The 27,981-nt window shown below is 40.6% G+C and overlaps 1 protein-coding gene across 18 annotated transcripts; it reads right to left on the minus strand.

Moving 5' to 3' along the window:
• Window positions 1-162: 162 nt before the first annotated feature.
• Window positions 163-27,879, minus strand: OtopLa (proton channel otopetrin-like a). Of its 18 annotated transcripts, none has more exons than XM_018108039.3 (14): window positions 27,744-27,879; window positions 26,825-27,358; window positions 20,707-21,183; window positions 19,578-19,711; window positions 19,149-19,187; window positions 11,665-11,775; window positions 10,071-10,255; window positions 9,842-9,999; window positions 8,943-9,054; window positions 8,649-8,809; window positions 7,521-7,538; window positions 4,802-6,216; window positions 4,318-4,678; window positions 163-2,979 (listed from the first exon to the last, which is right to left on the minus strand). In XM_018108039.3, exons 3-14 carry the CDS (start codon window positions 20,836-20,838, stop codon window positions 2,839-2,841), a joined length of 2,967 nt encoding a protein of 988 aa, XP_017963528.1. In that variant the 5' UTR covers window positions 20,839-21,183; window positions 26,825-27,358; window positions 27,744-27,879; the 3' UTR covers window positions 163-2,838. The 18 variants fall into 18 exon arrangements, with proteins under 18 accessions (XP_017963528.1, XP_089121165.1, XP_017963526.1 ...); XM_089265039.1 differs by having other exon boundaries at window positions 20,689-21,183; XM_018108037.3 differs by having other exon boundaries at window positions 4,330-4,678; window positions 20,689-21,183; window positions 27,744-27,878.
• Window positions 27,880-27,981: the final 102 nt, after the last annotated feature.

A 27,981-nucleotide genomic window follows, 5' to 3' on the forward strand; every position in this document is an offset into this window, starting at 1 on the left:
TATACGCATGAGCAGTACAAGAGACACGAGGCAGTGTATATAAATTGCCAACAAACAAACACGTAAAAAAAAAAAAAAACAAAAACATGCAACAAATCAGCTCAAAATTTGATATATACCTCCAGATCGGTCGGAAGTATTTCCACATATATATATTATGCATTTCTCTTCTTTTTTTTTTGTATATGTATATATTTTTCTTTTGTATTTTGTTTTGGTCTTTGGCAAAAGGTAATACCATATGTTGTTGCCAATTTTGAGCCATTTTATGTTTAATAAGTAGTTGTAGTTGTCGTTTTTTGTTTTTTTCTTTGGAAAGAGAGTTCGAAAAGGGGGCGGGACCGTCGAGTCGTGTTCGATCCCGCTCGTTCGTTCGCGTTGTTCTCGTATTGTATATAAAACATTTGAAATACTTTGAATTTGGTGGGTTAGTATACATATATTTAAAGATATACGTTGCATATCCTCAAAAAATGGTTCTTAGCTTCTTTGTAAATTGTAAACGTGTTCTCCTTCTCTCTCGCGCGTGCCGATTTCCAATTAGAAAGAGTTCGGGGGGGCGGACGAACCACACACATATGCGACATTTAAACTCTCTGCTTGCTCTCATTATTTTGGTTTTTCTCTTCTTTTCTATTCATTTCTTTTTTCTTTTTTTTTTTTTTTTTTTTTTTTGTAGCTTTTACATACAAGTTTCAATTATTACAATTACTATTTATTTATGTTTTGTTAATCGTTTAACATCACTACTAATAATCAAAAAATGGACATTTATAAACTTTTATTTATATATATATATATGTATATATGTATATATTCATACATATATATATATATGTAAATATTAAAAATGTTTTTTGTTTTGTTTTTGTTTTTGGCTTTTGTTATGCCTTGCACATGTTTCGCAGTAATTTGTTGATTCTTTGTTTCTTTTCTTTTTCCAATTTGTGTTTCCAAAAAAAAACTAAAATAAAATCAGAAAAGAAATTGATGCCATGCAAATCATAAAATAAATTCCATTCAAAGTCAATAAACAATATGATTCATCACAGTTTGTTGTTGTTGTTGTTGCTGTTCTGTCGTCGGCTTTTGTCGTTGTTGTTGTTGTTGTTGTTGCTGCTGTTGTTTTTGCAGAGCCGAGCACAAAAAGTGTTTCATGAATTTCAAAAATGCTCAACCAAAACACATTTTACAGGGCATACCATGTTTTGAGGCAACTGTACCTCAGTTAATTGCAACGCGAAAAGTAAACAACCATTTTGTACATATATGTCTATATATGTATATGTATATATATGTATATATAATTTTGTTTGCATTATTTTTACATGATTTTTAATTGAATTGCAGCAAAACTTAAATAACAAACAATAAACAAGATAATAAATCAAACAATTACAAAGACAGTTAAAAATAATAGTAAAATATAAATAATATGCAGAGTAACAGAAAGACAGAGAGATAATAATATGCATTTATGTTTGTATGTATATAGATGTACATAAATTAATTATTAACATACTATGTGCTGACATTTTATAAATATAATTATTATAATTTGCTTCACACTAAACTAAGAACAAAAAAAAAATAAAATAAATTGTTGCATCTGGTTTGCTTGCAGAAATGCATTTGAAATGTAAACGCTATGACTTAGTTCTTAAGTTTTCCATGCAGCTGACATGTCACAAATATATGTATGTATAATAATAAATGTGAAAAAATAGTATGCATACAAACACACATACATACATATACACATATAGAGCGCTACCTGGCCTCACTCACAGCATACATACAGGCGCGCTCTCTCTCACACAATCTACCGCCTACAGTTAAATGAGTGGGAATAAATCCCGCAAATCCTGAGTCACTCAAATATTTGCATGCATAAGCTTCGCATTGCGAAGTGCTTCGCTAGACGTAACCGTATGTATGCGCCTGTATGTGTGTGGGTGACAAATAATGCATTCAACACATCTACGCGCGCTTTCACTCAAAAGCTGTTCGGCTTCGCTTTAACGCCACTCAACGGACTTTGAGCATTATTCATTCGAACAGCAATTGAGTGATAGAGTAGTGGAGGCTTACATTTTTTCAACAGTGTCATTAATATATATTCGCACACTCTAGTATACATATCTATATGTATGTATGTATGTATGTATACGTTAAATTATAAAACAACAAGCGATTTGCAAAGCATGTTTTTCCCTTTATGCCTAAATCAATTTCCAACAATTTTGTTCAATTTCATTCAAAGAATACTTGTTCGTTTTTTTTTTCATTTTCAGTTTTGTTTTTGGTTTTTATGTGATAATTGCTAGTTGTTAATCCATTTGGTATTTAGCATTAATAAAGGTTTAAACATTTCAATGTACGCTTTAAGGTTTATTATTATTATTATTATTATTATTATTTTTTTTTGTATACCACGCACAATGGTCCAATCTCTTCCTTTGGGATTTAGCTCACTTTTTTGATACAACTCGTAAATTTGTTGCTGTTTTTTGTTATTTTTTTGGTTACCTTTGAACTTAGTTAGCCTTTACGCGTACTAAAACATACATACATATGTATATATAAATATGTTTGTTTGTTTTGTTTTTAAATATATAATATGCATTAAGAAACTAACTTTAAATGTTTTTGTTCGCAGTATTCGGTTCGCTATAATTTGTTGGTTTTCTTTCTTTCTGTTTTGTTTTTAATTTTTTTTTCTCTCTTACTTTCATTTTCATATTCATATTGTTGTTGTTTTTTTTTTTATGTTTTTGGTGCATTTAATAACCTCTCATTTGTGGGTTTGCCTACAGCCCTCCAACAGCTGGGAGCAGCTTACTCCAAACGCGCCTTGTAGGTGGTCTTCCAGATCTCGGCAAGTGTCACGGCACTGTGGAACCGATGGAAAATGCAGAGGGGCAGTGTGATGCGCTGTATGATCGACCAGGGCACAAAGCCATAGAAATCCAATTGCACCTGTGTATTGTGGGAGAGCAGAGTTCAATTAGTTGGCATATTAATCTGTTATGTGTGTATGTAAATATGAACATTCACAATAACAACAGGCAAACAAATATACATATGTACATAGATCAAAGAGCATAGACGAGCAACAATAATAAAGCTAAGCATTACATTCTTTTCTAGCAAAGAGACATCACACTTGCTTTACAGACACACACACACATACAAGTAACTGTTGAGCGTTGGCATTGAGTGCATTACTCACTCACTCACTCACTCTGCGAACGTCAATCGTGTCTCTCACTCTCTACACGACCTTCGTTAAAAGAGCATAGCTCAAGGCGCTCAGTAGAAACGGAAAACGAAAAGAGCCGAAGTCTCTTGCTCAGAGAGGGAGAGAGCGAGTGAGCATGATTTTTTTCTTCGGTTAAACGTTATTTGCAAATTTTTTGCATGGCTTCTACATACGTACATATGTATATATGCATGTGTTTACTAAATTACGGCTCGCAGCCAACCAGTCAAATGCATTTATTAACATACATATGTATGTATGTATGTACTGCGTCCGATTGGAAATCAGCCGTGGCATTTACTTTATTTGCTTTGCACTTTCAATTGGAGGACATCCATGACACTTGTCTTACACATGTGGGCCTCTAATTGGATATGAGCAATGTCTCTTGCTTAAACGTATTTGTAAGACAGTTGGACAGAGGATCCAAGATCAGTGATTAAAATTATTCGAGTAAGCGCCTTTTAAGCATTTGTGGAATGTGATTTATTAAGTTTCCATTATTTTCTTCCAATAAGAATATCAGAAGCTAGTGAGTAAATGGAATTTAAGCATGATTATGTGAAAGATAATGGTAAAAATATAATTGAATTCACATGTGGATATTTGGAAGATAATTTTGCACCCATAATATAATTTTCCTAAAGTAAATATATTTGAAATACTACAAAAGAATTAGTTTAACATGCAATAAAATCAGAGCTGTTAATACATAAACTATATGCCATATACTACATACATTTTGAAAATAAATTGCATGAAAAATAATTGGAACAGCTCTGTTTCTAAATAGGTCGCACTTTCTATGTTTCTGTTAAGATGAGTAAAATTTAAAATAGATGTTATCGGCATTAGTCGAGTTAACTGGCAGTTTAAATTTGTCATGTCTTAAAACATATACTTTGTTATCGATAAGCTTGAGCAGTTGATAACAGAAACATATAAAGCCAACGTGGTGTAAAATACTTCTAGAATCGAATAACATGTAACAAATAGAACGAGTAGAACGAACGAGAGCGTTAATCGTCTTACTTAACTCAGTCTCGCTTACGTACATATCTACTTACAGGATTGGCGAATACTTTTTGAGCTTCGAATGTGTAGATGGCAAACATGGCCACGTTGCAGATGAGCAAGAAGGTGACGATCTGGCGTCCGGGCTTGCTGCGATCATGTTCCGGCAAATGGACGCGACGGCGCGACACATCGGCTATGAAGAGCAGCTGCAAGATGACCTGGAAGACGGCGACGCCGCCCGTGGTCGTCACCAGCAGGCTGGGCTCGCTCTCCAGCACCTTCAGGCTTCCGGCGATGATGCTGAACACCGAATAGGTGAACAGGCCGAAGGCTGAGATGCGCAGCAAAATGTCATTTAGATTCGATTGTTCCTCGCAACGGAATTTCAAGTTCTTCACCCTAAGCAAGAGAGAGAGAGAGAAAGAGCGAGATAGCGGATAGATAGATAGAACAAAGATTCAAATAGCGAGAGAAAGAGTCTGTAACTCCAATTATATTTGAGGCTCGCCCTCTGGTACGCACCTTATGAAGCCCACTATGATGGCCAGTATGGCAAAGGCCATGAGAATGCAGTGACTGGCATCGGCCAGGTAAATGGCCAACAGCGAGAACTGCTGATGACGCACCAAGACGAAGAAGAGTATCAAGCAGATCAGCGCGCCAACCAACAGCAACAGACCAAAGAACAAACCCTTCGACGAGCCAACGCAGTCGACGCGTCCGGAACGTGCCTGCTGCGCCATGGCAACGGCTCGACGGGATAGCATCACCTCGAGCCGGTGCTCGAGATCCTCGTCATTCAGCCGGCCCGGATAGCGACCGATGTGCTTCCACATGACATACAAAACGACAGCGCCGATCAGCGAGTACTCAATGATAAACGGATAGAGATAGGGCGCCGAATCATAGACAATGGTACCCATAATGTCAATGCGTCCACAGGCGGTGGAGTTGAGTGTGCCAATGTTGGAAGACAGCGCAGCCGGATAGATATTGTCCAAGCTCTCCAGATTCTCAAAGGCGATCAGGCCATTGGACTCCTCGTGCGACAGATCCGAGTACGTCTGGAAGCTGTTCTCCATGCCGGGGCCAAACAGATTGTTCATAATGTTGACGGCGCTCTCGGTAGTGCTGGCGCCCAAGGTTGTTGGGCTCGGCGCGGTGCTGCTGCTGACCAGATTGTCGATGAACGAGGAGACGCCAGATGTGGCAGCGGGCAGCGTTGACGCGGACACATCGACAGGCGATTGGCTAGAGGGTGCGACGCTGGAGAGGATGCGCTCCAGGCTGTTGAAGGGCGTTTCACTGGTCGTGCTAGCGGCGTCGGCGGCGGTGGCAGCGCTGCCAAATGGCAGGCCGGTGGTGGATGTGGTTGTTGATGTGATGGTGCTACTGGCGGTGCTGGTGCTGCTGCTGCTGCTGCTGCTGCTGCTGCCGATGGTGCTGGTGGCAGCTGTGGTGCTGGTGATAAACTTCTTCAGCTTGCGGGCCATAGTAGTGCTGTGCCATTGATAGCCGGGCGTGGTGTATGGCGCTCGGGTGGTTGTCGTTGTGGTGCTGGTAGTGCTGGTGCTGCTAATGTCGCCGCCCATGCCCAGACTCTTCGAAATGCCGTCGACCGTGTTGCGCACGAGCTTGGACAGCACATTGTCGCTCTTGTACACATTCTTGGGCAGCACATCCTCACCGTCCAGCACCTCGAACTCGGTGTTGGGGCCAGAGTGGGTGCGCAGGACGGTGCCGGCATGGCGCAGCGCATGCTGCCGGATCGAATGGGCAATGGACGAGGCATCCGGATCGGCCTCGCGCTTCTGATGATAGATGGTGATCTCCAGCAGCGACTCCTTCACCAGGGTGCGTATCCACACACAGATGTTGGTGGCCACCACGTGCATCAGGCCGAAGCGGGCAATCACCTTGAACCGGTGGATGTTGAGCTGCAAGCGATGCGCATTGAGAGACAACGATCAGGCAAGTGTTAAGCGCAGCGCGTTCGGGACCAGGGAGACAGAGAGACAGTGAGATAGACAGAGAGAGAGAGAGAAAGGCAGAGAAAGACAGAGAGAGATAAAGAGAGAGAGAGAGTAATGCGCTGGCGCAGACTTGAGTACGGAAAGGAAGCGCGTTTACCGCTAGCCGGTTGCGAGCCGGTGCCGGTTAGTTTATTACGCTCATTGAGGAAAGCTCTATGCTATATGAGTATATTAGTTTTGTACAGCGTCCGTCTAACTGTCCGTCCGTCTTTCCATAAGGACGCAAGCTATTTCGGCGCTCTTGAAGCTGGGCCTTGGCAAATGGGAAAATTATAATTTCGCTAGGGAGTTTACATTGCTTTGACAAGCGAATATCAGCAAGATATAGCAGACAATGGGACCCTTGAAAGTCGAATATCTACTATAATCTTCTAGTCAAACGGAAAAGTCTATGTTTATATATATATGAGCTATGCAGAGTTTCAATGGAGCATACGTATTCTACGTCTCTAAAACTCATTGATGGTTTTTTTCTCAAACTTCATAAATCCAATGACGATTTCTATATATTTTCAAAAATAATTTTTTTTTACTATGGAAGGTTCGCTTATTAGACTATCAGGCTATGGATAAACAAGGGCTTACAATCTGGTTGAAGTCAAAGTGAAAAGGTTTCATATATTTTTCACAATTTTAGTTGGTCAGGGAAGGCGTATATCAGTCGATTGGGGCGAAAAGTTGTATATATTTTAAAAGATACAAATATATATGCATGTGTATTTATATATATACAAAAACTTAAGAATCGGGTGCTGGAAAAGTAAAAGAAAAAACGAACTTCGCTGCCTTGACGAAGTTTCAATACTTTGGCATATATGACGAAGCGATATTTATCGATAAATAAATATGCAAAAGTATTTTATTAATAATTGTTTAAGATATATGATTTACTAAGATAACCTCTCAATATAAATATATATGTATATCTATGTAATTAAATATGTAATCAAATAATTTATATTAAGCTTAAGTTACTTGTATGGTTATTATAATATCACACAGACACAGACTCACGCACTCACACACACACGCACGCACATATGTATATACACATAAATATAATAGATATGAGCGTAGGGTATAGAGAGAGACGGACAGAGAGAGATACAGAGACAGAGAGAGAGAGAGAGAGAGAGAGTAGAGTAGTGGTAGTGGTAGTAGTAGTAGTAGTAGTAGAGTAGAGTTAGAAAATGAGTTGTATATCGTACCTGAAATGGTGGCCTAGTCTGCGATCGCGATTGGGGCAGAGTTGTGGGGATTATGTACACAAAAATGGTTCATTAAAAAACTAAGTACTTTGCATAATTTCGAAATTTGTTTATAAAAATATAATGATGATAGTGATGATGGTAATGATAATGATATTGATATTGATATTGATATTGATATTGATGATGATATGGCGTGATTTAGGAGTGAGAATTATGAATGCGTGTACGTGTTTTCGTGGTGAATGTGATTGAATATAGCTGTGAATCGGAGCTTCTAAACTCTTAACTTATCTGGCTAAAACACTGAATATGGCTTTGATCTAAATGAGCGATTCGACGATGGGCCGAATGTGAGTGGAATACGAATTGTGATCTGCAGTTGCGTTGTTGCATTGTTGAATGAAGCAAAGCGAAAACAAATAAAGGAAAAGTGACAGATGAATGATTGCGAATACGAATACGAATGCGAATGCGAATGCGAATGAATGCACGAATCAAATATATAATTAACTAAATTCAACTCAACTAACTGCCAATTGTTACGCCAATTCGAACGAGCGTCACAGACGAAAAATATAGTGAAATAAGTGATAGACAGAGACATAGAGATAGAGAGAGAGGGCGATAGAGAGAGTGACAGAGGAAAAGAGAGATAGATAGAGAGGAGTGGGAAAGAATGACCGTACCGAGCTTCGACTTTAGTTGTGATCGTGCTCACAGCATGGATAGGGCCAATGATTATCCGCTGGAAAATCGTCAGAGTCGACTCCTTCGATTCCCTGCTAGACCTATCATTGGCCTTCTCCATTCCATGGCCAGCGAGTATATCGTAAGCTTAAACTTAAAACTAACCTCAATTGGACTGTTGATGGACTGGGACTTTTCACATATAGATATATATAGTAGTTCTGTGTGTACTCGTGTTTGTCGACAGTAGTAGTATTATTAGATAGTAGTAGGTAGAGTATATATTGTATTTAGTATCAGGTAGGTAGGTAGTTAGGCAACTAGGTAGATGGGTAAGTAGCTATACGGGTAGACAGTGTTTTCTCATTTATTTAGACAGTAAGTTCTGGGCTAGGGCAGCTCGATTCCGCTCGAGTAGTGCGGACTGTATTGACTTACCCGGGCATTCATGAATATAAAGTACATCTGCATGAAGGTGAAGATCATCTGCAGCAGTGGATTGACGCCGATCAAAATGTGATGGCACGGCGAGTCGAAGGGTATCTCAAAGAACGAACCGAATTCCAAGCCAATATAAATCATAGCGCCCAGTCCAAAAGCTATGCCAAATCAATAGTAGCCGAAATCAAAATGGAACAGCAATATATAGTTTATAGTACTTATATATAGAAATAAACAATTATGTATATATCTATATATATGTATATATGTGAACAAGAGAGGATGCTTTACCGATGGCACCAACGCGCAGAAAGAAACTTCCGTGCGTGAGATCGCTGTGCGTGGTCTTTCGCTTGCGTACGTTCTTCGGGGTGACGGCCACCTCGGCATCCACGGGTGCTTCCTGTGCGTGCGAAACAACAACAAACAGTTATTGTACATTTGGGGTCGCAAATACGTATAAATCTATGTCTATATGGGGAGATGATAATGATGTGTACGAATTCGCATGCTCGGCTTAATTGATGTGGCCTTATCACTTGGCAAGCGTCGTCACATAATTAACGACGAGCCGTTAATGTGCCCTATTGAGAGGTGGCACTCGCTGTCGTTATGTGGCATATTCCACACAGCACAATGGGCTTGGCGGCTCATTAGCCCTGGCATGAATCAGCGCTCGTATATGAAGCATAACTGAATTCGCCTTGATGCAATAACTCAATTTGTGCTTCATGTGGAGATAAACCCAAAATGATGAGAACTGCCGAGAGAGGCGATTGACAGTTAATGTAAATATAAATAGAGGCACTTGAGACTCGAACTTGCTCGCCTTGCAATGGCTTCTATTCATTGTACAGGTGAATCTAATTCTATGAGAACTGCAGAGAGAGGCTCATGAATGTTAATATGAGTAAAAACCATCTAGATTGAGGCCAGAGTTCGAACTGCTTACAGCGCTTTCTGGCTGCAGATAAACCAAAAACTATGAGAGCTGCAGAGGGAGGCGTTTATAATATGATATACGTATACATAAGACTCAAGGTTGCTGACCCTAGAGCAATTTCCGGGCTCAGGTCAGGAGCATGAACGTATATAAGAAATGCAACTGAGACTCGAACTTGCCTCTTTGACAGCCTTTACCATCTGTGCGATTTCTTTCGGATTATATTCTATATCTACAATGCACCCACCTGATATGCGGCGCCTTTGCCAGCTTTTCCAGAGTCCTTAGAGCCTTTCGCATCCTTCGAATCGGCCGGATCTGCATTCTTCGTTTTCTTCGATTTCTTCTCTTTGGCTGGGGGTTTCGGTTTGCTGCCGCCATTGCCGCCATTACAGCAAGAGCTTTCTGCAAGGACATCAGGCCATCAAGGATATGCCACATCAGAAATACGTAAATGTATATTGTATCAAACTTACCCTGCAGCAAAAAACAAAAGACGTACAACAGGAAGAGTATGCTGGTGCCGTATAGGTATGTGAAGAACGTCTCGTAGTAGAGCACCGGCAGTCGGTGTGTGGTCACATCGCTGATCACATACGCAATGCATACGACAATCAGGAGAATCGCATACACCAAGCTGGTCACAATGAAGAGCGATGTCCTGTCAAAGCGAATGTGTCAACAGAGTGTTACATTAATTGACTGACATACAGAGAGACGAGCTATCACATTGAATCCATTTCCTACAAGTGTGCACGATACATGTGTGTATGTGTGTGTGAGTGAGTGTTACACAATATGCTTGTGTGTGTGTGTTGACCCAGTCCTAAATCTTGTGCTTGTGTTGGTTGTACTAGTGTTTGCTGATATATCTGTGGCAATTACCTAGTTAACAGTAAGTAGGCTCTATAATTGGTGTCATTCACTGTGCCAGTATCTATGTGAGTGTGTGTGTGTGTGAGTGTGTGCTCATGCATCTTAAGAGCAATGCTTGACTGCTCGAGTGCATAACCCAGTCGCATGCATACCTAATTAGCTATTAGCAGACAGCAACTGTGCCCAGTTCAGCTGTCGATATTCGATGCCAATTAACGGACTTTTACGCGCTCCTTTGGCTTTAAGATAGCGCTTGCACAGTGGTCTCAACTAGTCGAGATAACTGAGAGCAATTGCAATATTTACGATATTCTATAAACATTTTGTAATCGCATATTCATTCGTTGAGCTAGGAATCGAAACGTAACTATTGCAAATAGATATATTTACTAATATTCCAATATGATAGACTTTAGATCTGATAAGGTTAGGTAGAACTCATGAGCTAATATGACAGACTTCGGATTTGAAGTAGTTTTGCAGAACTTAAAATCTACATACGTATATTGACTTAGACTTTAAGCTCCACTAAATATTTATGTTTACTCATTCTTAATATTTCTTATGATAGATTTTATAGTTCAATTGTTTTGTAGAACTCATAATCTGTATTGGGTTGAATTAGATTTGAAGCCCAGCTAAATATGTATATATTTTTACTCAATTCACTCTAATTCCTTTTTGCGACATATTTTTTGCCTGAAATTATTTCGTCGCACCCATTAGCCTAGTGCAATTTTTAACTGTCATTGGGTATGTAGTTGCTTTTCCTATGAACATATTTGAGCTAGATTGCAATCGGCTTTTGCATTTTTGCATTTACAGTTGCAGTTTTGTGCCACTGTGCAGCGCTGTGTGTTGCATGTAACTCATTTGCACTCGGTGACCCAGTTAAAAACATCAAGCCCACCCGCTCGCACCACTCGAAATATCCATTTGTGTGTATTACATGTATTTGGATTGCAGCCTCATTTCCGCGAATGAAAATAATATACATATATCGTATATCCAATTAGAATTGTAAAATGATGGCAGGCCGACTTTAGCATATGCGTATACATATCAAGATATATCTATATATGTATATTGTATATATATATATACATATACGTTAGATATGCATGCATCGCTCGTATTCAGGGGAGTTTTGTGTGAATGGGGGGCTGTTGGGCGGAATATGTGTTTGTATATTACCATAGTTCGATTGGTCCCGTTATCGGATTTGTTTGATATGTGCCCTGCACCGTTATTTTCGCTGGCATAAAACTGTGCTTATTTGGATTTGGCTTGAACGTGTAGCAAACCCTATAAGACGACAATCGGCAATCGGCAATTGGCAATCGTTAATCGATCATTGACAATCGATTGCAAATCGACAATCGACAATTGTTGCAGAAATTATTCGTTAAAATTGACTACAAAAACGACATTTACGATATTCAGCGTGGAGATTTTTGTTGTTGCTTTCATGGGGTGCTTTCAATAGATCGCTTCGGGTTCGGGACTTGGATTTGCGGTGCACTTGTACTAGCATTTCGGCATGGCATTACTAGGAACTTAGTTGTAAGTACATACATATAGAAGCGATTGTAGTATACATATATACAGCTCGATGTGCTACAACATATATATACATATATATATATTACTGGATATATGTATATACTGGATTTGTAGGTTTCTTCTTTTGGGATGTGTGTATCTCTAGCTGCTGTACGTGAAACATATATAGATGTGTAGGTGTGTGTGTGTGTGTGTGTGTGTGTATGCGACTGTGTGTCTACATAACAGAGGGCCTGGCACTTTTGGCGGCCTTGAGAACCTTAGAGCGCCCACCCACTGCAGAGAGCTGTCACTGCCGCTGCCTCTGGCCCCTCGCCCCTCGCCCATCGTCCCGTTGCTACTATCAAGCGCTCTCTTGCCAAGCCGCTTGCGCTCTCTCTCTCTCTCTCTTTCTCTATCACTGTTTGTGCGCACCTTTGCAACGGCTGTGGCATAACATTCTTCAGCTCCATTTCCTTGTTGGCCGCGTTGTTCTTCTCGGCGCTGTCGGTGCTGCCGGCGGTGTGGGAGCGCGAGACCGGCAGCGTGGCCATATTGTCGCCGCCCTCCACATCGACGGTAGCGACCTTCACTTCACCGCCGCCCATAGTCTCCGTTTCCGTCTCGGTCTCCGTTGTGGCTGACTGCTGCTGATCCTTGGCTGTTCACTCAGTTGATATCGATAAACGATATCGATAGAATTCGCTTTGCCGTTTTATTCACTGGCTTATTACGCTTTTATATGTATTCTTCTTGTTCTTGTTCTTGTTCTTGTTCTTGCCTTATCACTTGGCACACTTCGCTGTTGTTTCGCTGTAGCGTGAAATATTAATGAAACAATTTGCAGATGCTGTTGCAGGCCAAGCACAAAAGTATGCAACACTTCTTTTGTTGTCTCGTGCTCTCTCGCTCTCCCACTCTCTCACTCTCTCCCTACGCGCGTGTGTGTGTGTATGTTGTGCTCTTTGATATTTTGTGGAACGCATTTGAAATGCATTTGCCAAATGGGCAGCTGAGGCGTGGCCAAAAAGTGCGCGAGCTCTGCTCAAAAACTTAAGCCGCACTTGGAGCATTACTGTGGCCCTTGTTGTTGTTGTTGCTGCTGTTGTTGTTGTTGCTGCAGCTGTTGGTGCTTTGGAATGCGTCCCGGAGCGACCTAGTGACCTCTCTTCTACGCAGCCAACGCAAGTAAACAACACAGACAGCGTATTCAACCCTCGCTCTCGCATTCCGCTGCGAGAGGGGAAACGAAATGCGTGAGATTATTAACTAAGACTCAATTGGAGCTGCTGTTGTAAGTATGTGTGTGTGTGTGTGTGTGTGTATGCATATATATAGATAGATATATATGTGTTTGTGTGCTATGTACACAGCATAAAGCTCTAGCTGGAGCTGAAACTGAAGCTGAAGCTGTGGCTGGAGCTCGACTAACTTGAAGAGTAAATTTTGCGCATTCGCTCTCATCGAGCGCCAAGCGCTGTTTATGCTGTGTAGCCCAAGAGTATGTGTGTGCGTGTGTGTTGTGTATATAGCTGCCCGGTGCTATCGAGACCAGGAGAGACTTTCAACAGCAAAATCTTTAGCGCGCCCAAGACAGCTCTGCAAATTGTTTCAAGAGGTTTTCCGCTTTTTTCCATTGGCAAATCACAAAAAGTTTTCGCATTTTCTCGAATTCATACGAGCCACTCAGCTAACGGTTAACTTAGTATTTATCACTTTATTTATCACTTTTTACTTGTTTCTTGTTCTCTGTGTTTCGGCACTTTTGTTCACAATGTTTCACAGCTCAGTGAAAAAATAAATGTAAAAAAATGATGTCTCTATAGAAATCTGCCTCTATATATATACACATATCTATATATATATCTGTATAGAGGCAGGCTAGATTGTGAATTTGTGACTTGTACACAATTGAATAGAGTGGCCAGTGTGTCTACCTTGCGAGCGCTGAACACAACACGTCCAGGACCCTTTACTATCCAACTACAACTGAAAAGGCTCGTCTCGGGCTGAGCTCCTGTGTTTGTCGGTGTCTGCCTCTGCAGCAGCCGCCCCTGTGCGCCGAATCTGTGTGGCCCGCTCGCACTATCTCCATCTCTGTCTGCCGCTAGCCATCCCGCTCGCTCGCCAGCACTCTCCGGCTGGGCTGCAGCTCTCGCTCGCTCTCTCTTTGGCGGATGCAGGGCCAGCATGAATGCTGTGGAAGCCTTTCGCGGCACGTTGGGGAAACGTCACGTCGATTGCCAAAAAGTAGGACACACTGTGTGAGTGTGTGTGTGTATGCGTGTGTGTGTGTGTGTGTGAGAGAGAGAGAGGAGAGTTTCGCACTCTTTTTTGTATGGCTTTTGCCGTTTACCTCTTGCTTTTTAGCATCCCTGTGAGCATCGCTCTCTCTCACTCTGTCTCTCTCTCTGGCTCTCACGCACTCTGTCCCGCTTCCACTCAGCCGGGCTTGCCATTCATGGTGCGCTTTATTTGCCTCTGGTTTTCTTCTTTTTCTCATATTATTATTATTATTTGTATTTTCTCTCGTTTTTTGTGATTGGAATGTTAATGACTTGTTTGGCTCTGATTTCTTTAAGCCTCGGAGTCCACTTGCCCAGCTTGTTGCCAGAGCTCGAAATCGTTTTAGTTCCGTTTACATTTCAGATTTGCTACTCGGACGCTGTGCGGCTGCTAGGGCGGTTGTGGGTGCGGGTGCGAGTACGGCTGGTAGCACCGCCTTTGCAGCCCTTGCATCTCGGTGCTTGGCTCTCGCCTGAGTGGTTCAGTGGCTTATCGCTCTGGCTTCCGTGCACGCTTATTGCCATTTGTTTTTGGCTTGCTCATTGAGATTATGGATTGCTGATTTACGGCCACTGTGATGCACCTCCAGCTATATGTACCCTACTGATCTCCCACCAATTGACTTTGATACCTAAAACTCTTTACTCTTTTCTCTTCACTGAAAAGCAGGTCACTTATGTTGGACTTGCAAAAAAAAAGAGAAGAAGCATATTTCATTTGTTTTACCATGTTGCAGGGCGCAGGCCAAGCATAACGAGGCTGAGCCCACCCAGCCCCATCCCCCGCCACTAGGCTGATTGTGCCATTTCAAAGTGCAGTCCCCAGCAAAGGCGAAGCGGCGCAGAAGGCAAAAGGCGGGCTGTCAGTTAACCAAAAGCAACAGCCCAAAACTCAATTACGAACGTTCGCCGCGGGCTTGGCCGTCTGTGCCCATGTCTGAGTGTGTGTGTGTGTGTGTGTGTGTGTATTAGGGTTTATTTGTATGCCTTACAAGTAAGCACAGTGGTTGAGTTAACTTACAAATTAGACGAAATTTTAATGAATGAAATGAGACTAAATAATAGTGGAGACTAAATAATAGTTAATTTATAGATTGGAGAAGTTATTTACATAAACTAAGGTAGTCTGGTAAATAATAGTTAGAGCTTATATATAATTTATAGAGACTGTTACTCTACTGTGAGTTATTATCTTCAGTTTTCAATAAAGCTTCATATATGTGTGCAAATGTATTTACATATATTTATGTAATAAAAAAGTCTTTCAGGGAAACAAAATTCAAGTTCTTCAGGTGATAAATCTACTGTGGGCCATTGTCATCTTGATGTATGTGTATATACATATAGTACATATTTGAATTATAAATCCTTTCTTTGAACGAATCAAAAAAAAAAAAAGAGAGAGAGAGAGAGAGAGAGAGAGAGTCACATCAAGCCAATTTTTGACATCTGTAATATCTTATGTAAGCAGACTATAATAGTCAAATGAAGCGAATATCTTTTGACTTGCGTTGGGCTTTATTTCAATTTGATCTTGATTCTTTCTTTGCTTTGCCTTTTGAACTGACCGAATACTCTTCTTCTGCTCCTAGTGACATTGCAGTTGAGAAACGATGGCACTCTAATCAAGCAGCGATAACATTATAGCTAAGCATTGATGGTTAACGCTAGTGCAATCACCTCTGCTAACTATGGGCCATCTACAGACACGAACTAGATGAATTCATCATAAATAAAGGGCCACATTATCTAATGAGATTTGCTCCACTGTGCAGAGCTTACGATATACGCAGCAGCAGCGACGCCGTCGTCAATATAACTGCATGCAGTTCCTTTCGCAAGCAGCGAATATCGTAAGTATTGGTCGGGCCGTCGCTTCGTGTTCGTATTTCGCAGCTCGTATTTCGTGTGTGTTTTGCGTAGTTTTGTTTTGTGCGCTTTTCACAACAACCAACCTCGCATTCTGTTTTGCTTGCCGCTTCGCCGTGGCGCGAGCCGGCAGCCAGGTCCTGCTCGCTGCTCGCTGCTCGAGGGGTGTGTGGCCTGTGATAAGCCGAGACCGTTTGCTGCAGGGTATGTCGTTCGCCAAGGGGTTGGCATTTGGCCAAAAGGCAGGAAAGGATTTGCGTCGCGTCACGAGCCAGCAACAACTACGCCGCAGTGCACTGAATGACCGAATGGCGATGGAGAGGGAAATCTCAAAAAACCACACACAGCTACAGTCCAGCCATAGGCTTAACCCGATGAAAATGGAGCACACGGTTGCCTAACCCTAAAGACCCGAGTCGAACAAGAGGTCAAGTGATAATTATACTTCTATGGGCGGACGCTATAAGAATTCCGTATCGATCAGGCTACTTGCAATTTGAAAATGATAAGGACTCTCTATGTTGAAGAGGGTTCTTAGAATACTTTGCTACAGATATAGAATTAAAGGGGCTATATACCAGGCTAGGGAAGTTAAACACTCAAGCAGTATTATATAAGATATAGTAAACAGCAGTTACTTTTGAAGACTTTAAGTATTTGATATAGGATCTAAGCTAAGATAGAGTAGACATTTTATTTCGAAAACCCCTAAGACTCCCTAGAGCTACATAGACAGGCTTTCCATCTATATAAATTCAATTAACATAATTTATAATTTATATTTATAATTAAGTAGTGATATTAATATGACATTTCGACCTATGCGTAACTATTATACGAAGCTAATTAAGCCGCATACGTGATATCCTTGAGCATAACCCTATTTGTAATCAAGGCATCACATCAAGCATAAACTAATTGAGTCAGAGTTCCGGGTGTGGTTAGTTACGTAGAGCTAAAAATTGATTCTTTTTTTTTTTAGCTCATTCTCATAAAAGGCTGCCGATGACAATGAGCATATGTTGTGTTAGCAGCAGGAGACACGAGCTGGGGTGGATTCTGAGGGCTGAGCGCTGATGTTATTTATAGCTTCTGGTTTTTGCTACCCCATTGCCTAAGCGTCTAGGCTTGATAGCTATCAACGCCCATCAGGAGTACTATTAAAAAATATATATATATATACAAGAAAAGGTAAAAGGGAACAACAGGTGAGTTGTTTAATGGCAAAAGCCTTGCCTAATTGAAGGCGGAATCATTAACCTTGTGCGCATTTATCTAATCATGCATCGCTTTTGCCCAAGGGCTTAGTAGCTAGAAATAGTCCAGTGGCAAATAGATAATTGGGACAAGGTTGGGTCGCACACTCAGGTAGATGAATTGATGCCAATATTAGCGATAGGCTCAAATCGTTATCGATTATCGGTAACCAATGAAGCTGCTCTGGGAATAATATGAAAGGAGTTGGCTTACGGCATTGCTATTGATATATCGATTAATTTCAATCGATACTGTAAATGTTAGCTACAAAGCAAAAAAACATGCAACAGGCTGGTAACTGAATGAATAGAGTTGATTATCGATAAAAATCGATTAATACCATACTCTTTTAGTCTAAGAAACTATGATAATAGCAGTAAATCATTGAGTAGTAGAACATATATATCATTGAAACAGTAAAGAACTTACTATCGATAAAAATCGATTAAAATAAATAGATATTCCTTAAGGTCAATCGATATCAATTGAATTGAGGGGACCAAAATGATGCTTGGGGCAGAAAGCACATTAATGAAAGTATCGATAAATATCGATAAACATCAATTTTCTCTGAGTTTATCGAACCAAATCGGTGCCTAGCTGCATGAGTAGCAATCAAACAACAATGAGTGGAGTCGATCACTGCTAATTGTTATTGTAAGGACTGCAGCAGCAGCAGCTGGCGGTCAAAGGAGCTGACTGGATAACAATTTAACAGGTTCGTTTATCAACTAAAAGTTTTGTTCGGCAACTTGTTTCCGTTGTACTTGATAAACTTAACACTCAAGTGTTTATGCCAAAATGTTGCCCCGCCCCAGCATTGATAGTTTTATGGCAACATGTCCCAGGCAGCTGCCGTACAATGACACCCAAGTCACAAAAGGCGCTTAGGCGAGGGGGTGGATGAGGCAGATGGAGGGAATTGCTATCATGCCAGCAGTCGAGCAGTGGAGCACAGATCTTGGCATGCCTCGCTGACAGCTTAGGCCCGGGGCACAGTTAGCATAGACTCCTCGCGGGGGGCTCCGGCGGGCGTTTTCGGCGTGCTTTTTGGCGGGTTGCCTGCTCCGGCAGTTGTCGAGTTGCGTAATTTGTTTGCAACTTCTTCAACTTACATGCAGCCGGGCATTGTGTTAACAATTCTATATGTACTTCTGTCTACCAAAACGCTGACTTTTTGTCTTTTTGAGAGTAGAGACAGACCGAGTGAAAGAGAAGGCGAGAGTATGATGCTCAACAATGCCGACATAATCGGAAATGTAAGGCAATGTGCCTGTTGTGTGGCATTAGTTCATTGACATTATAATCGCTCGGATTGCCAAAGAACAGGCAGATGACAATCCAACCATGATATTTGACATTCGCTAATGCGGATGAGGAGTTAAGCATATGCATATATATGCATAAATAAATATATATTTATATATAGCTAATACATTAGGGATCTATGTCTAGTGATTAGCTGCTTTCCAATGTTAGTTCAAGTGCTTTCTATGGGTTATACGCTAGCACAATGCAACAATAGATCTATTCATAGCTAAGTGTGTGGGTAAAAACTAAATAAAGTACTTGGCTAGAAGATTAAGTTTGAGTTAGGATATGTAGATTTTGGATAGAAACTAAAAGAAGTTAAGTATTTTTTTTTTTAAATTTAAAATAGATTCTTATGGAAATTTATAATTTTTTTAGTGTTTTCTTTTAATAATTTTGTATACCAAATCTGACCTTTTCTGTGGTTTCGTCAGAACCTGGGGATGATTGCCGCTGCAAAGGATTCTTGCGCATTAGTTAAATGATTGATTGATTGAGGACTACGAGTACTTAAGAGGTACAAGATCTCTGGGACAATAGGGTCTATACTGTTCTCTGGAGGTGAATGAGAATGAATTAATGCGGGCGAGCCTCAAATGACAATCGCAAATCAAATGATAAACAAATATGAGCAGATATAGAGGAAATATCTTTATATATAGAGGATGATGTGGAGCGATAATGAAACACATAGTGTGCTATATGTTGCTGATTAAATATTATGAAACACATTTAGCACAGAGCGGGGCAGCAATGGGAGCTCGGATATTGCATAAATCGATATGTTTTTCATATCTCTCAATATATGTATATAGAGCGAGTGTCTGAATGGAACACACTTACTTGGCGTTTTTTGGTCGTCGGGCGTCGATCGGAAAGTCGTCATCGAAATCCAAATTGAAATCCTCGCCTAAATCGTGCGGCACCAGCGGCGTTCGCTGGTGGGCGGGGCTCGTATGATATCCATCGCCTTGAAGCTGCATTAATTAGATTTTGGTTTGATTATGGGAGAAGAAATAATTCGATTAGATTTTTCCATTTTCATGTACGAAATTCGGAAGCCACAACAATAAATTGGAATTTGTACAGCGAAAGAGTTAAACACAAATATGATGTCAGCATAGATTGCCTCATTCACAATGGAGGAGCAGCCGCCTCTCACTGTGAATGACGCGTCCAGATTGGTTAGATAATTAGCTATTTATAATTGGAGTGCATGCATTTCCATGTCAAATCGGAAAGGAAAACCAATTTAAAAAGAATTCCAATTTATTGCCAGAGAAATTAAAATTGATTTCAATAATGTATATAAATATATATAATTGTTTAGAGATATTATATGTACATATATATATATTTATATACATTTCTTTTTAATATTGAAAAACTTAAAGTAAAGGGCGAATCGTTCCGTTACTCGTGCAAGGATTTGGTTAAATTTGATTTGAGTAGTTTTTTTTTTTTCGTTTTGTTATCTTTGATCGTATCACACTTTGGAGTTGTCAATAAAGCAATCAATCGGTCAATCAATCAATCAATCAATGGGCTTTTTATATCACATGGTAAACTGAACTTTTCTAAAATTGGAAAGCTCAAACAAAAATGGATTAATGTAAACATTTCATATACATACATATATAACTAATAGGCAATTTACAATAGATATTATTATAATATATATGTATATTTACATATCAAATATATAATATTCTCATATATTTCCATGTATATATACATGTATATCGGTATGCAAGTGTGTGTAACTCATATGCAATATTTACAAGCGAATCATTTAGATCAACTTCAGTTGAGAATTTGTACAGATCGTCGAATGAAATTGAATTTGTACTCGAATCGAATGTATGACTGTGTGAGTGTGTGAGTGTGCGAGTATGAGTGTTTTATATTGCATATGATTTGAATCCTTGAAACGAGTACATCCAACAGCCCCTACCTTGACCACAGTGCCGACCTGATTCGACTCGGTTGCCGATTGGCGGTTGTCCAGCAAATTGGCTCGCTCCATGTTCTCCAGTTGCAGTGTTTCCCTTGGCTGATCCAGTAGACGTTCGCGCATCTCATGTAGATAGGGACAGCGCTGCATTCCTCTCGGCTCTCCTCGACTCAACCGGATGCACTGTTTCTTTCACTGTTTCTTTTTTTTCTGTTTTGTGTTTGCTTTGTTTTGTTTTGTTTGTTGTTGTTTTCGTATAGCTAAAGATATTTGTCAAAGTTCTATCTACTTCTAACTACTACGTTCCGCGTGACGTCCTATATAACTATGATAAATGTACTTGATTCGAGATTCTCGCATATATATAGGTATATACGTTGATTGATAAGATTGATATAAAGTTCGTTAGGAGGTAAGTATTAAATGTTCAGAAAAATCAGTCATTCGGTTTGCAGCAGTTGATTTTTTAGACTTTTTGTTAGCAAATTGGTCGTTCTGGAACGAGAAACAATATAAAAACGTATTATAAACAAAGCGTACTAGATTTTTATGATTTTCGTGAATTTGGGAGAGATGGACTAGAAGATACCTATGAAAAATACTTTAAATTGTCGCGATAGAATATTAATTTGATCTATTAATAAAGATATATCTATATAGATGTACTCATACTTCTTTAAAATATTAGACGGTTGCATTATGCCCCATTTAGTTCAATCAGGCCAGGGTATCATGGTGGCTGCCCTTGAAATGATGTCTAGATCGAACAAGTGGAAATTCCATTAGCAAAAGCACGCACGATCCAATGACCATCTGTGAGAGCGAGCATGGCAGGAGTGGCTGATGGGCTGGAAGGAAGAGAGGTGGGACTATGCTATTTCGATATCTGCTAGCTATATAAATCGTATAAAAATCAAGTTGGCTTTCAGCGATCTTGACAGATTGATGAGGGTCAGACGCCCTCCAGACTAGTCGAGTTTTTCGCCAGCTAAATATGAGAAACATACAATAAATACATGTATCTATATACATACGTGCATATATTTAATTACATACATATGCCGCGTATGCTGCATCATTTGTTATAGTTAATCAGCTGCCACACTCTGCTGCTGGCTGCTGGCCAAAAATACAGTCAGCACCACCCACCGCACCGCCTCGCCCCACACACGCTTCCATTGAGGCGTTGGAGCCGCGTGTGGCATAGCCGCGTTGCAAGTGCATCCAGCTAGCGGCTAGCTGCGCACATTTTAATCGAGTGCTCGTATATTGGATTTCGATGCGAGGTCGTGTGCCATTTTAGCTATTTCAGCCATTTCAGCTATTTCAGCCAGCTGCTCCGAACAAGCGAAACGCACCCAGCAGAAAATTGCCTGCGAAGTGCGTGCAGAATGCATGCGAAAACAAACAGTGCTCCAGCCTCTGCTAGCCGCTGGCTCTAAGTATCGCCGAGTATTCAAAATTTTGACTGATTCTATTCTATATATGAAACTGAGCAGTTACTTTCGGCATCATCTTCGCTTTGATTGGAAATATAATCCAAAATATCTTAATATTACCGACAGCAATTAGTCTGAGATACAAATGTATCTGATACACGCAGTGGCTTCATTTTGCTATTAAGTAGCTTCTAAGATACACAACAGATCATATATTATATGCAAAATGTCTGTAGCACGAAAGTAAACATTCATTTCAGAATCCATCTTATTTTAGATGCAAATGAATTGAAGATAGTAGTCTATTTAATGCAGTATATTGCGCAATGTATCTCAGTTTTGTGAAGTAAATATTTTTGCAAACTGTATCTTAAATATATTATGTATATTTTAGAAACTTTTTACATGAGTTCTAAGATACACTAAATACTAGATGTATTGTCTATAATCTATGATTGATCTACAATTCAGTACGAGATACATTTGCATCTGAAACGCAAAACACATCTAGTATATCTATACATAAGATACAACTAGTTTCTGTATGAGGTACACATATATATATATATATATATATATATATATATCTATATATATCTAGAGTTGTTATTACATCCATTACATATGTAAATGGTGAAAGATACTTTTAATGTTTCTGAGATATATTTGCTTCAGAAAGTTCGTTTTCTAGATACATTTGTATCTTAGTTTTCAAATTTGTATCTTTTCCTCCATTTGAGTATATTTTACAATATAGAGCTATATGTATTTCATTATCTTGCATATATCCATCTATCTGTAGCATGCCAATCTATCATATATATACATTTTCGGGATGAGATACTTTTGTATCTTAGTTTTTAAATTTATATATATTCCTCTGTTTGAGTATCTTTTACTACACAGAACTACATTTCTATTGCTTGCAGATATCTATCTGTCAGATGCTTACAATTTCATTATGAGATACATTTGTATCTGAAGTTTCAAATACATCCAATCAATTTATAAATTGTTAAAGATACATCTAGTAGACGCTAGAGAGGCATTTGTATCTGAAAGCTTGCTTACTAGATATATATAACTATATTTCAATTGCTTTATATAATATTAGATGTACATGTATGACAAAATGTGTTTAAGCCGCATCACAAACAAGATCTACTAGCCATTATTCATGAATCTACCAGACCTGCCCGAGAGATTTGTTGGACATGCATATGGCAAATCCATTTTGGCCAAACAACAAATTTGGCTTGTGAGTGCAGTTGTGTGGCAACGTTCTGGCCAACGCTGTCAGCAATGCTGGCCACCGAAAGTATCATTGTGCGTGCTGCGGCCCTTAGGCATTCAGAATGTGCGCTGGCCATTAACGCGATGGCCTGCATGCAACCTAAACCGCAAAAATGCAGCGACGCGGCAAACATAAAACGTCGCTTCCACGATGTTGGCCCAATCGCTTTTCGCTGCCGTTCCATGGCCATTTCCAAGTGACGCCTAATGCAGTTGCTAGATGTCGCTGCCGGCCCCTCCCCCGTGGCTGGCCGCCCTGTCAGTCGAGAATTGTCGCTGGTGTGGCCGGTAGCATTAACACCAACACCCAAGTCGCCCAAGTACGAAAGCTTGCTTAATGCCATTAACATTTGATGGCTAACGACTGTGGCAACAACAGCAACTGCCCAGTTATGGTCAAGCCACATGGAGAATCGGGCACGGGGCAGTCGAGCTAGCGCTCGCTTGTTAATTTCTGTTTGCATTGATGTGGGCAAGATTAGCGCCTGGCCCTGCCCTGCCCTGCCCTGCCACATGTGGCAGCATTATAAAACGCTTTCGATTGTGCATCAACGGCGAGCACATCTTCTGGCTGGGCCCGATCAATGCGGCGTGCATTTATGATTGTTGTAATTGTCAGTGGCACAAAAGTGTCCGATGACAGATTAGAAACAAGCGACAGACAGACGGTGAGAGAGAGAGAGAGAGAGAGAGAGAGAGAGAGAGGGGGACATAGAGATGGGGAGACATGCATATATAAACCGCACCCACATTCATCGCAGACTTGCGGATCGGAGCATATACAAAAACAAAAACAAAGATAGAATTTTCGTCTTTTTTTTTTTTTTTAATTTTTGTTGTTTGTTTTTTTTTTTATTTTTCTTCGCTCTGTGCAGATGCAGATCTGTGCGAGCATTGGAGAGACGGCGCCCACATTGGGAACCGGAAATGCAATTGTATAAAATAGCTGGCAGCGAATACCAAATTGGAACTGAGAATGGGAATGGGAATGGAAATGGAAATGGGAATGGAAATGAGACCGAGTGCAACTGTGCAGCAGATGGACACATTTTGCAGCTTAAATGCAGCTATAAACAAGACGCAAACACCCTGGACAATAAATCTATCACTGCCAAAGGCGAGACCAATAGCCAGACTCGCGAATACTCCTTATGGCCAATGTCGTGACTGAAACGATATTCGATTGTATTTCTATAATCGTAATACGATCATGATCTTAGGCTCCTAATGCTATTTTCAGATTAGCACATAATATCCAAAGATACCCTGGCTCACATCACTTACCCTATACCCTGTAAAGAGCTGTGTATTAGCGCATTCATGGACTACAGACAGCAAGCTCATTGTATATATGTATGCTTATACATGCATACACATGCATGCATGTATATCCCTTGCACACTTGCCCCGCAACAGGGTATTCGTGGCAAAACATGGGAAAATAGGGTGACCTTATAAGCCGCAACAAAAACACAAACAAAAACAAAAACAAAAACAAAACATCAACAATTTTTCAAGCATTTCTGTGAGTGATCCACAGCTGACGTCTGCCTTTGGGTGGGGTCGCTGGTGCTAGGTGGTTTAGTTGTGAGATTTGGTTTGGTTTTTTGTGTTGTTGTTTCTTTGTGTGTGTGTGTGTGTGTGTGTGTGTGTGTGTGTGCTTTTTTTCCTGGCGCGTTTCTTTGGTCAGCCTCGCAGTGCAGAGGGTTGTGCCGCGGCCGTCAGTACCGTTAGTCGCAGCCACCCCCTTTTTTGGTCTGCCCCAGTCGATGGGGTACTGTGCTCGTCCCTGCAGTCGGTGGGCGAGGTCGCCGCCTCATTAGCTCAATAGACTCGCCCGCTGAATATGCAGATATTATGCCTTATGTCTGAGCGTCTTTGGTGTGCACCGCGCAGTGAACGTGAGTGTGGGCATATTAGTTGCCCGCCTGACCTGGGTCGGAGTTACGTCTGATCCACTGTCAAATTCGAGTTGCATGAATCACGACTTCAGGCAGACATAGGCCATAGCTCCAGGGCATCAGGCAGTCAGCTATGCTCAGCTGTAGTCCATGCCTAGTGCAAACCAACCACCCACCCAAGGGGTCAGTGCAAAACACACCACCATTAGAGCGGCTACGGCTCTTTCAACCCTCGCATGTCAACAATGCATTTCGTGAAACGCTCAAAATATTCCAAAAATAAATGCTTTTCTAAATGACATAAATCGGGAATTTATGGAATGCGGCGGAAGGGCGTAGAAATCTATAAAAGAAATTCACATCAATAGCTCAATCGGAATGAGTTTTGAAAGCGTTTTTGTTGATGTACTTCGATGTGTGCTCTAAATGTGAAGCCTAACTGATTGATCGGATGGTATGAAATGGTATTGCTAGTACTGTACTTTACAACACTGTAGAGTGGCAGCTATGTAATATGCCCTCAAGAAAACCAAAGACTGCCAACACTTTACAGCACTGAACGTTCATTAACAAGTCGATCATTGTGACCCAGTTCTCTCTGTATATATGTGTGTGTGTGTGTGTGGCCCATTTACTTGTATCCGTGTTGCCAACACGTTGTCAGCCCTGCGGTTAACGATTCCATTTTCATCATTCCATCTTTTGCAATTGACTCGTAACACTCACCAGCGCGATATATCTTTTGCCTCTTCTCTGTAGTTTTTTTCTTTTTTTTGTGGCACTTTTATGGGTTTTGCTCTGGCAAAGCGAAGGTGCCTAAGCAAAAGACCCACACACACATCCACATATTCGCACACAGACGCACACCAAGTGGACATTCCAATGTCTTTCTAATGGAAGACCAAGAAATGTGAAAACAAATACGTGTCTATATGTCCGATAGTCATACGTATATACGTATATAGGTGTGTATGTAAGTAGCTGAACACGTTTTGTGTGTAATGAAGGTAATACGAGAAGGTGACCAAAGTTTTGATTGCGTTTTTGGAGATTATTTCAATTAGTTTTTTTTTTTTTTTTTTGGGTGTGAACTACATATTAAGGATTATGGCTTTATCGATAAGTGGATATCAATTGATAGTTATGGTCAACTGAACTAAGTAAGCCATGTTTCAAGGTTCCCTGTCAAAATCTAATAGGAATTCTAACTTCCACTTTGAAGTCGAATTCGAATTTGAATTCGAAACTGCCAATAGAAGATCGAATTCGAATTCAAGTACTCATTCAACTTGTAATTCAAATTAGATTTTTCGATTCATCTGCAATGAAGTTTAACTGCTGTATTCTTATCGTTATCGTTATCGTTATATTAACAATTGAGAAATATCCATAATCATGTATTCTATATATTCCCGTATGCTTTAGCTATAGATCCCATTCAATGCCTTATCGATAGCCTGGCTAATTGAACTTATCGATTCGAATCCAGCTTGAAAGACTTACTTTTTTTGTGGGCTTCCTCCTTGTCACAGTCCTCCTGCTAGCACTTCTCGGTCTGCATCCACTTTATCATGGATTGGCAGTTGCGTATTTGTGTTTATTTATTTTTTGTTTTGTTACGCGTTTCGCATGTCGCTGTCACGACTTTGTCCTGCTGCCGTTGTGGGCTCTTCGGGCGGAGGAGGAGGAGACGGACGCGCAGGAAGGGGGTGATTGGCACGAGGCGGACGTGTGCGTGGGCGTTTGATTGTTGCGCGCGCGTTTGTTGTTGTTGTTGTTGTTGTAGCTCTGTCTGTTGCTCTCGCTGTGGCTGTCCTCTGTTCGACTGACTGGCTTAGGCAAAAATTTGTTGCGAATGCCGGAAACGGAAGGAGTGCACGCTCACACTTACAAACACACACAGACACACAGACACAGATGAACACTAAAGGGACGATGTTGGCTTTCACTTGTGTTTGGCTAGTTTGATTTCATATATATTTTATTTTTATTATTGTAACAATTCTTATTGTTGCTGTTGGTATCAAAAGCTATCAACTTTTACAAAAAAAAAAAATACATATAGTTTTGTTTAAATTTTTAGCACTGCTTGGATTGAAAAATGAACGAAGCACAATTAGAACGGCAAAAAAATTAAAAAAAAAAATCGAAACAAATGGCAAGTGCAGCAATAACAACAGCAGCAATAACAGTGACAATAATGTCTACGGCGGCAACAACAACACAAACGACAATAGCAACAATTAGTACAGGTATTCAAGTGAATACCAGGTGGAATGACTAGTCAAGCGAATTGAACTAAGACTTGGCTCGATTCTAAAACAGTTTCCGATTGCCTTTTGAACAAGTTGCGATTATTGTTGCCGTTGCTGTTGCTGTCACTGTTGTTGCTGTTGTTGTTATTGGTGTATTTGTTGCTTGCGTTGGTTTGTTGCTTGCAGGCAGCGTATTGACTCTTCCATCACTCGTAACAGTTCGTTTATGACTGAGTTCGAACGCAACTAACAACTCAAAACGTAGAACGCACACGAGACCAAACAACGAAAAAGCGCTCTGCCCGCGCCGGCTGCGACGCGACGTCGCTTTGCGGCGCGCCGTTCACACGGTTCGTTCAATATGCGTCGCAGCAACAGCAACAGCGACAGCGACAGCACAGTTCA

Source organism: Drosophila navojoa, chromosome X (assembly GCF_054131105.1).
Source record: "Drosophila navojoa isolate 15081-1374.11 chromosome X, UAZ_NAV_1.0, whole genome shotgun sequence".
Classification (NCBI taxonomy): Eukaryota; Metazoa; Arthropoda; class Insecta; order Diptera; family Drosophilidae; genus Drosophila; species Drosophila navojoa.

Bases quoted from the DNA above. Each gene is read 5' to 3' on its own strand.
- OtopLa (XM_089265039.1), bottom strand. From the start codon at position 20,838: ATGCAGCGCTGTCCCTATCTACATGAGATGCGCGAACGTCTACTGGAT. The intron at 10,000-10,070 runs GTAAGTTTGATA...ATGTCCTTGCAG, and splicing joins CTTTTGTTTTTTGCTGCAGG to AAAGCTCTTGCTGTAATGGC. The intron at 2,980-4,317 runs GTACGTAAGCGA...CACAATACACAG, and splicing joins CCAATCCTGTAAGTAGATAT to GTGCAATTGGATTTCTATGG.